General features: G+C 40.4%; 1 protein-coding gene and 1 non-coding gene across 2 annotated transcripts; both read left to right on the top strand.

Moving 5' to 3' along the window:
- Positions 1 to 3,037: 3,037 nt before the first annotated feature.
- On the top strand, positions 3,038 to 3,144 carry LOC141722975 (small nucleolar RNA R71). The gene has a single exon (XR_012575972.1). It is a non-coding gene; the product is annotated as a small nucleolar RNA R71 (small nucleolar RNA).
- A 4,591-nt stretch (positions 3,145 to 7,735) lies between these two features.
- Positions 7,736 to 9,688, top strand: LOC141718582 (uncharacterized). The gene is made up of 2 exons (XM_074520961.1): positions 7,736 to 8,198; positions 8,877 to 9,688. The coding sequence occupies exons 1-2, from the start codon at positions 7,736 to 7,738 to the stop codon at positions 9,686 to 9,688; spliced, it is 1,275 nt and encodes a 424-aa protein (XP_074377062.1).
- Positions 9,689 to 10,632: the final 944 nt, after the last annotated feature.

Below are 10,632 nucleotides of genomic sequence, written 5' to 3'. Positions count from 1 at the left end.
TAAATACTGAAGAAACTTTGGTTAGATCACAACCACAGATAGATCCAAGATCCAAGGGTAAAGAAAAGGTTGGTGAACCTATTAAGCCTTATGTACCTCCTGAGGAAGAAGAAATTACTGATGGAAAAGATAATCTTGCTCTGACTTCAAGAAAAGTTCTTAAAACAACCTCTGACATGGCTCAAGTTGTTCAGAGTCAAGAAATTGTAAGTTCTGATATTCAGAAGAAGCAAGTAACTTCTGACAGTGCTCAAGTTAACTTGATATCAGAAAATAAATCTAAAACACTCCTACCAGGATTCACTAAAGCAAAACAGACTCAATCTTTGAAGACTACTCCAAGTGGTTTTGAAGCAAGAGTAGTTACTGGAAAGGAAGCTAGAGATAAAACTGGATTGGGAAGTGCTGATGAAAGAAGAGTACACAACACTACCGATGATCCAACTTCCTTGAGTGAACCAGGTATTGGAGCAACTCCTGAGAGATTGAATCAACTAGAATCTGTACAGATGGTTTACCATACCTACTTGAAAGAATACATCATGTTGTATTTCATGACAGATGGTAGGGTTTATCATATAAGACAAAATGCCATTCCATTGAAGTATTTTGAAGAATTGGAGCATGTATTATTCTTACTTCAAGTGGATGACAGAATAACAGAGACTGCTGCAAACTACTTAAAGGAACAGATTCAGAGACAGAAAAGACTTTATTCTGTTAAGTCTGACAGCAGATATGTTCCAAAGTACAGAAATCACAATGGTGATATTGTTGATATGAAGCCTAATACTGCACAGATCAAAATATATCTTGGTATTAAGGGGCTTGAATTCAATCTAGAGTCTAACAAAGCTTATGTCATAAGACTAGATCGGGAGTTGAGAAAAGCAAAGATTAATGATCTCCGAGCTGCAATATTTCAAACTGGTGAAGATACTGCAGAGCTTAAAGATGTCAAACGGAGAATGATTGATGAACTCAGATATGCTGAGAAATATTTGTTGAAGAATTATCTCAGAACAACTCCTGACATCAGAGAGATCAGAAAATGATGAAGCCAAGTCGAAGATCTACAACTGCTTAAATTCTGATATTTATACAGATTAAAGTTGTTATCAGAAGTTAAATTGGTAAAAGCTTTAAGGACTGTAAGTTGTAGTTATCTTGTCTATTTCTCATGCATTTGTACTTAATGTTTTTGACATCATCAAATATCTGTTAAACTTGTATATTTTGCTAATTTACAAGTTGGGGGAGATTGTTAGATATATTTGATAATGTCATGGCTAATATGTTTTATGTTTAGATTTCAGATCTTATTTGAACAGGACAAATCAGTACTTAACTGATCAGTACTTATACTGGAAGTCAGAACTTAAAGGATATCAGTACTTAGATAGATATCAGAACTTAAGTGCTGAAGAACGATCAGATAAGGACAGTAGCTGATTAAAGTTAAGAAGATCAAGATAAACATAAGAAGAAATATGCATGAAGAAGGAATTCCGTGAAGAATGGAATACTTGGAATAGAAGATATCTGATTGATATATTTTAAGAAGCAGAATTATATTCCATATCAATTAGCGATTATCTTGTAACTGTGTAGTATATAAACACAGACATAGGGTTTACACTATAAGTGTTATCATTATCGAGAATATTATTCACTATAACCCTAGCAGCTCTCGTGATATTTTGTTCATCACTGAGAGATAACAGTTCCAGATTGTAACAGAGTTTATTGTTTAAATAAAGTTTGTTTTCTGTTACATAAGTTCTTGAAGTTTGATTTGATTGTAATAAACACTGTATTCACCCCCTCTACAGTGAAAGTGTGACCTAACACGGTTGGCCAACTGCAAAGTCATATAAGTAGGCTTTGGATCTGGAAAGTCCAACTTCTTGAAGATTGACAAGGGCATCAGATTGATGCTAGCTCCCAAGTCACATAGATACTTGTCAAATGACACCTTTCCAATGGTGCATGGAATAGTGAAGCTTCCAGGATCTTTAAGCTTCAGAAGCAATTTCTGTTGCAGCACCGCACTGCATTCCTCCATGAAAGCAACGATCTCTAAGTCATCAAGCTTCACCTTCCTAGAGAGAATACCTTTCACAAGCTTTGCATAACTAGGCATTTGTTCAAGAGCTTCAGTGAAAGGTATGTTGATGTGAAGTTTCTTGAACACCTTCGGAAACTTCTCAAACTGCTTATCCAGCTTTCACAGCCTCTTAGGAAAATGAGGTGGAGGATAAATCTGTTTCTCCCCTGTATTATTCACAACTTTACCAGACCTCAATGTAATTGACTTAACATACTCCTTAGCTTCCTTCTTGCCTGGCACTTCAGTATCGCTCGGAAACGTGCCAGGTTGATGATTTAGTAATGCATTAGCAATTTGCCCAATCTGATTCTCCAAGGTCTTGATAGACACAGCTTGGCTCTTGCACATGAGCCTCAACTCCTCCAATTCGGATTTTTCATTAGTTTGCGGTAACTGCTGAAGTTGAAGTTGTTGCCTAGGGCATATTGCGGTTGCTGAAAACCAGGAGGGTTATACTGCTTTGCTGTGTATGGCTGATAAGATTGTTGCACCGCATTCTGATTGTTACTCCCGCTGAAATTAGGATGACTGCGGTTATTTGGATGTGATCTCTAAAAATTACTCACAAATTGAGCTGATTCCCTAGAAAATAGCGCACTGCTCAGTTTCATGTGCCCCTGCATAAAGCTCAGAAATACTAGTGATTTGATTAACTCTATAATTCGCCAAAGAGTCCACTTTCATCGTCAAAGCTTAAAGTTGAGCAGCTATAACAGTAGATGTATCCACTTCCAGAATTCCTGCTACCTTGCCTTGCAATATTCTTTACGTAGGATTCTGGTATTCATTAGCTTCAATTAGCTCAATCAACTCATAAGCTTCATATAGCTTTTGGCCCATAAGGTTCCACCAGACGCTGCATCAAGCATAGGTCTAGACTGAGCGCCCAAACCATTGTAGAAATAGTTTATAATCATCCAATCAGGCATGCCATGTTGTGGACACTTCCTTAGCATCTCCTTGCATCGATCCCAAGCCTCACACAGAGATTCTCCAGTTTCCTGTGTAAACTGAGTAAGAGCATTCCTGATTGCAGCAGTCTTCACCATAGGAAAGAATTTAGTGATAAATTTTTGAGCTAGATCCTCCCATTTGGTGATAGACCCTGGTGGTAGAGAATGTAACCAGCACTTTGCCTTATCTCTCAGAGAAAATGGGAAGAGTCACAGCTTGATAGCATCTTCAGTCACCCCATTAAACTTAAAAGTATCGCAGATCTCGATGAAATCCCTGATATGCATGTTGGGGTCTTCTGTCAGAGAACCCCCAAACTGAACTGAATTCTGTATCATCTGAATTGTGCTCGAATTGATCTCAAAGGTGTTATCCGAGATGGCTGGTCTGATGATGCTCGACTGAATATCATTGATCTTAGGTTGAGAATAGTCCATCAAAGCCTTAGGAATTTCTGCTTGATCTCCCATCACTACTAAAGCTGGTTCCTCGACTTTCTCTTCTTCTTCTACTTTCTATTCGTCCTCAAAAACTTCCCTTCGAATCACTACAACTTCTTCCTCAGCTTGATCCAGAGTTCTCTTACGAGCCCGCGAACGCGTATGCATACACGCTCGCTAGAGTGCCTGAAACACGACAAGGAAAAGAGTAAGTAAGTAACAATGTCCGAGTCAATGAGCTTTAACGATCACTGATGACAAACACATAAACTACGAGTTAACACCGAGTCCCCGGCAACGGCGCCAAAAACTTGTTAGTCGCTAAGCACGCGCTAAAAATTCACGCAAGTATACGCGATCGCAAGTAATATAGAATTATTTCTAGTTCGTTCCCATAGAGACTGGTTTAGGTTAACTTTGTGATTTATGCACTTATGCAACAATGATATGGCTATTATTCAATGCTAAGAAGAATAACAATTTGGGTTTGGATTATACTACGATTAACTATTGAGAATTATACTAGAGAACATTAACTAAGAGAGTAAAGAGAGTTGAATAATATATGACACAAATATGAGATTCTAACTTCATTAAGTACTTCATTCAATAGCCTTTTCATTCTTAACCTTAACATGTAATGGTGATGACACTAATCAGATAACACGAAACTGACAAATGCCAACTTTCGTTGCACGAATACCATACTACCAGACATCCACAAAAGAGATAGAAGCTGAATAAACACCAATTATATTGAGACCCTATATGTCTATAGAATTTGACAACTTAACGGTTTAATGCACAAGTTATCTATCGTGATTACATAGGGCAAGTAAGATGGTTAAAATTACCTACGAATCATGCATAACAATAACACATGAACCTATGCTAGCATGGCAAGTTCTAAATCCTTAAATTCACTATCGCTTCATTAAGAATTAACCAACTATCTTATAAGTCCGCGACGCTTATAAGAAGAATAAGCACAACCAATACTAGGTTATCATACAATCACCACACACTAAGGCATCAAAACAATCAACTAAAGATATCCATAAATAAATCCGCTAGAACCCCACGATAATGATTAACCCATAATCGGACTCTTCATCAACGTGGGTTCCGATAAAAGCATGGTATAATAATTGTAGTCTTTATAAACAAATAATAAACAAAGTACGCAATCCAGAGTATTAGGTTTAATAAAAAAAGAAACGAGAATCCAAGATTACATCTTAAAACAAAGATTCACAAGAATAAACTAGATCTTCTTCACCTTCATTGAATTGTGCTATAGGTCTTCTTGTCATCTTTTCCTTTAGCCTCCCAATTAATCCAAAATCCCAGAAAAACAATCTTCTAATTGAAACAGGAAACTGAATTCTCGACCGAGCGCGGTCGCGCGCTTCACCAGCGCGGGCGCGCTGACATTCTGTTTCTTTGGCGCGGCCGCCGGTCTTTTGGAAATACTGGAATTGCATTCATTTCTTGCTACAATGAGTTGGTCTTCATGAGCTTTATTCCTTGGACACAATCCTAACACCATATTAGCATTAAATTAATGCCAATTCACCTGAATCCTGGATTAATGTTTAAAATGAAAAAAACTAGAAAATACATTAAAACACCAATAACTTGAGTATAAATACACCAATTTAAAGCTTAATGGAGCATTATAAAGTGTCATAAATGCCACTCAACAAAAGGCTTGAAGAGATGCGGGAGCAAATTAGAAAGGAAGAAGAAATAAAGCTCGAACTAAAGATCCAGAAAAGAATATAGTGAGAAAAAGAAAAACTACTGGCCAAAGCCCGGACCAAAAGAGCCCGGAGAGATCCCACTATGGAGCTGATTTCTGATGATGAAGGAGAGGAGAAGCAGAAAGACCTAAAAGATATTATCAATGAATTGCAAAGGAAGATGGATAGAGACCCAGGAGTAGAAGTTGGGAAAACATTAACTCCTTTCAGCCACTCCTTGGAGACTATTCCCCGGCAGCGGGACCTGAAGCACTATAATTTCGATTCTTTTGACGGTCTGGGAGACCCAGAAGAACACTTGAACTACTTTGAGTAGATCGCGCAAATATTTTACTACAATGACTTGACAAAATCAAGGTTTTTCGCATCAACTCTTAAGGGAGGGGCCCAAAGATGGTTCAACAGGATCCCCTCCCGCAGCATCCATAGTTGGAAGGAGTTCCCCGAATCTTTTCTCCGAAGATTTCGAGCAAATAAGACACATGAAATGCATATATATCACCTGGAAACCATCCGCTAGCATGATAATGAGTCCCTATCAGCCTATAAGCGTCGGTTCCAGGAATCAATCAACAAGGTCTCAAACTTGGATGAGCACGAAGCTCTGAGCATCTTCAGAAGAAACTTAGATCCGGAGCACAATGAAAGATATATAGTGGAACTGATCAATAAGGAGCCATAAAGTCTGTAGCAGCTTACTCTATGACTTCCAGATTCATAAAGGAAACTGATGTACTCCAGGCAATGAGGATGACCCGTAGTGGGGGATCCATGAGTAAATACTCTGATGACCGACCTAAAGGGGGTTACCATCAGGACAAGAAGTTCAAGCAAAACCTGTAGAACCAAGAAAGACAAACTACTCCAGTTTTTCAGAGACTCGGTCCTAATCCAGAGTCCAAGAGTGATCCAGGACCCGCGAAGCAGCCCCGAGAGCCAAAGAAGGAGCCGGAATGGACTCCTCTCAACATGACCCGGGAGTAAATCTTGAAGGAGGTAAAAGATAAACCTTTCTATTATCCTCCGAAGCAAATGCAAACTCCTCCAGAGAGCAGGCCTTACAATAGGCAGTGCGATTATCATGAGACACATGGGCACAAGACGGAGAACTGCTTATCACTCCAGTACTTCATCGAGGACCAAGTAAAGAAAGGAAACCTGAACAAGTACTTGGTCCGGGAGCAACAACAGAGGGGAGGCACCGAAGAGAAGAAATAATGTAGTTAATGTGGTCCCAGGAGGCTCCCACTCCCCACCATAGAGGCCGGACTTCGGCGAAGAAGTGCTCTCAATCCAATCACTCCCAGACCTGCCAATATCCTTCAGCAGTAAGGACTATGAAGGAGTCGACCCTCATCACAATGCAGCTTTAGTTGTCACCTTGGACATCTTTGATAATGAAGTAAGAAGAATGCTGATAGACAATGGTTCGTCGGAAATATTCTCTTCAAGCACACAGTGGATCGAATGCAGTTAGGGAGCGTCCGCTCAAATGATCTTCGAGAGGATCCACTCTATGGGTTCGGACACAACTTAGTCCCGATCCAAGGGACCTTTTATCTACCTGTCATTTTTGGAACTGTTCCTAACCAAGTAACTCATGTCATCAAGTTCTATGTCATCAATACTCCTTCATCATATAATGGAATCATTGGCAGGTTAGCTCTAACCATGATGCAAGTAATAACTTCAATCTCCCATCTCAAAATCAAGTTCCCAACCCCGACAGGAGTCGGGGAGATAAAGGGAGATTATGGAGTTGCTGAAATATGTTATAGCCAGGGGTTAGTCATGGCAGAAACCCACCAGGACAATAAAAGGAAGGCCACAGTTCTTCGCAAACAGCAAAGTATAAAGAATCACCAACCCCGGCCAAGGGAAGATACAACAAAAGAAGTACAACTCATTGAAACAAGTCCGGACCCAGAAGCAAACATACCAAGTCTGGAGGGAATGACAAGAAACCAAGTCATGGTAGTCGACAAGGCAAAATAGGTCCTAGACCAAGCTAATCCTACCATGAAAGCAACCTGAGACAAAGGTTCAGAACAAGTCAACTTCTACTTGAAAAGAACTCAGAAGACCGAATTCATCAAATGGTCTCAACCAAAGAACAAGCAAAAATCGAGGAAGCAGTTGAAACAGAAGAAGTCCAGGTTGATGAGAGCAGTCCTAATAAAAAGGTGAAAGTTGGGTCAGGACTCGATGAGTCCTTCAAAGAAAGACTAGTGTTCTTGCTCCGGGAGTACAAAGATATGTTCTCCTAGAGTCCAAGAGACATGTCCGGACTACATGAGTCCATAGCAATGCACAGCCTGGATGTCAACCCTAACAGAAAACCAGTTAAGTAGAAGCGAAGAAACTTCGCCCCGGAGAGGCAAAAGGCAATAGACGAAGAAGTGGAGAAGCTACTCAAAGCAGGAATCATCAAAGAAATCAAATACCCAGAGTGATTAGCTAATGTGGTCATGGTAAAGAAGTCGAATGGCAAATGGAGAATGTGTGTGGACTACACTGATTTGAATGATTCATGTGCGGAGGACCTATATCCTTTTCCCAACATTGATCAGCTGATAGATGCCACCTTCGGACACATCATGATCAGTTTCATGGACGCCTTCTCCGAGTACAACCAGATCAAGATGAACGCGAAGGACATACCTAAGGCAACATTCATAACTCACAGAGCAGTCTATGCTTATGTGATGTTGCTGTTTGGACAGACAAGCGCAAGATCTACCTACCAAAGATCCATGAACAAGATATTCAAGTCCCAAATCGGGAGGAACTTGGAGTGCTATGTCGACGACATGATTTCTAAATCAACAACTATACCAGGACACATAGAAGATCTGAAGGAGTGTTTTGACAACCTGAGGAAGAACCGACTTAAACTGAATCCGGAGAAATGTACCTTCGGAGTAGGAGCAGGCAAGTTCTTAGGGTTTATGATCAGCAACTGAAGAATAGAAGCTAATCCGGAAAAGATAAAAGCAATCCAGGAGATGAGGGCTCCCAAGACCCAAAAAGATGCGTAGAAGCTAGCAGGATCCCTAGCAGCACTCAGGAGATTTGTCTCAAAGCTAGCAGATAGGTGCTTACCATTCTTTGATTTACTCAAGGGAGCAAACAACAAGAAAGAGGTAAGCTGGAGTCCGGAATGCCAAAAGGCATTTGAGGAAATCATGTTCTACCTCACTCAGCCACCAGTCCTAACTAAAGCTCAACCAGGAGAGCCTCTCTACTTATACTTATCAGCGGGAGCACAAGCAGTCGGAGCTGCCCTAATCAGGGAAGAAAATGGAAGACAACAACCAGTGTACTATGTAAGCCAAGTACTTAAAGATGCGGAAACTAGATACCCAAGACTAGAGAAGTTTGCCTTCGCCTTAGTCACAATATCAAGAAAGCTCAGGCACTACTTCCAAGGAAGAAAAATCAGAGTAGTAACAGATCAGCCTCTAAGGAAGATAATTCACAAGCCAGATGTCTCGGGAAGACTAGTCAATTGGGCTGTGCAGCTAAGCCAGTTCAATTTAAGCTTCATTCACAGGACTGCCATTAAAGCATAAGTACTTGTAGATTTTATAATCGAATGCAACTTCCCAGAAGAAGAACTGGAGCCAATGAACATAGATCCGGAGGCAGACCAAGCAACAAATCTAGGAGCCTGGACCTTGAAAGTAGATGGTTCATCAACAAGTGAGAGGTTGAGAGCCGGAATTATTCTAACAAGTCCTGAGGGATTCATAATTCAGACAGCCATATTTTTCGGCTTCCCAGCAATAAACAACCAGGTGGAATATGAGGTCCTAATTGCAGGACTGAAACTATCCAGGACCCTCAAAGTCCAGGACCTGAACATCTACAATGATTCCCAGATAGTGTTCAAGCAAACAAACAGAGAATACATAGCAAAGAACTCTATTATGGAAAAGTATCAATCACTGGTTCAAAGTTACCTAGCATCAATTCTGAAGCATCAAGTCCTTCAGATATGCCGAGAAGAAAATGAAGAAGCAGATATTTTATCCAAGTTAGTCCGGAACTCATCAGATCTGGACTGCTCAGTTTACTTTCAAGAACTCCAAAAACCATCTATTCATTCCAGAGAAATCTTGGAGATCGAAAGCAACCATAACTGGATGACTCCTTTCATCAACTACTTAAAAAAAGGAGAACTCCCAGAAGACAAAGGAAAGGCCCAAAGACTGAAATCCAAAGCAGCCAAGTTCTTTCTTGAAGAAGGACTACTATACCGTAGGACCTTCTCCTCTCCTATTCTAAAATGCAAAGGCCCAGAAGAAGCAAAGTACTGTTTAATGGAAGTCCATGAAGGGATATGCAGAGATCACATGTCCATAAAGGCCCTAGCTCATAAGATCATAATGCAAGGCTATTACTGGCCAACTATTCACTAGGATGCAGTAGAATTCGTAAAAGAATGCAAGGAATGTCAACTCTTCAGCAACGTGTCCCAGATTAGCCCAGTCCTACCTTCCTCAGTCCTATATCCAATCCTCTTTGCTGTCTGGGGCATTGATATCATGTGACCCTTCCCCTGGGCTAAAGGATATCAGGTACTTGTTAGTCTCAATTGATTACATGACCAAATGGGTTGAATCAAAAGCAATGAGGACCATAAACCAGCAGGACCGCATAAAGTTTAGGGAAAATATTTTGATGAGGTTCGGAATTCCAAAAGTACTAGTATCAGATAATGGACCACAGTTCATCAGATCAGAATTTGAGTCCTACCTCCAGGATTGTGGGATCAAACACAAAAAGTAATCAGTAGCATACCCCAAGGGGATGGATAGGTAGAAGTCACCAACAGAATCCTTCTCAGGGGTATTGAGAAAAGACTCAAAGAAAGCAAGAGCAAATGGCCAGAAGAACTACCAAGCGTACTATGGTCCTACAGGACAAGCCCCGGGACAAGCACCAGAAAGATTCCATTCAAACTAGCTTATGGCACTGAAGCAATGCTTCCTATTGAGGTGGGATCTCCTTCTCACAGGGCAATAAACTTTGATGAAGTAGCCAATGAAGAATGACTCAGAATAAACATGGTGCTAATTGATGAGGTCCAGAACTAAGCTATAGAAAAGATGGAAAGATACAAGGAGAAGACCAGGGAGCATTTCAGTAAGAAGTCCAAAGTCAAAAACTTCCAAGTTAGAGACTTGGTCCTTCGAGACACAGAAGCATCAGATCTTACAAACACTGGAAAGCTAATGTCCAAATGGGAAGGACCACAAACTCTTGAACATGGATGGATCAAAAGTCCCCAATACCTAGCATGGAATCAAACTAAGGAAGTTCTACCAATAGGTAAAAATAAACAAAGCAACCAAAATCTTGT

Source organism: Apium graveolens, chromosome 4, assembly GCF_009905375.1.
Source record: "Apium graveolens cultivar Ventura chromosome 4, ASM990537v1, whole genome shotgun sequence".
NCBI lineage: Eukaryota > Viridiplantae > Streptophyta > Magnoliopsida > Apiales > Apiaceae > Apium > Apium graveolens.
Note: the sequence above shows the minus strand (reverse complement) of the source record. Positions and strands in the feature narration are given on the sequence as shown.

What these genes read in the sequence shown, in the direction of transcription:
- LOC141718582 (XM_074520961.1), top strand. Translation starts at nt 7,736, where the DNA reads ATGGTAAAGAAGTCGAATGGCAAATGGAGAATGTGTGTGGACTACACT. An exon ending in TACCTTCGGAGTAGGAGCAG is followed by an intron (nt 8,199 to 8,876) that starts GCAAGTTCTTAG and finishes GCAACTTCCCAG; the next exon opens with AAGAAGAACTGGAGCCAATG.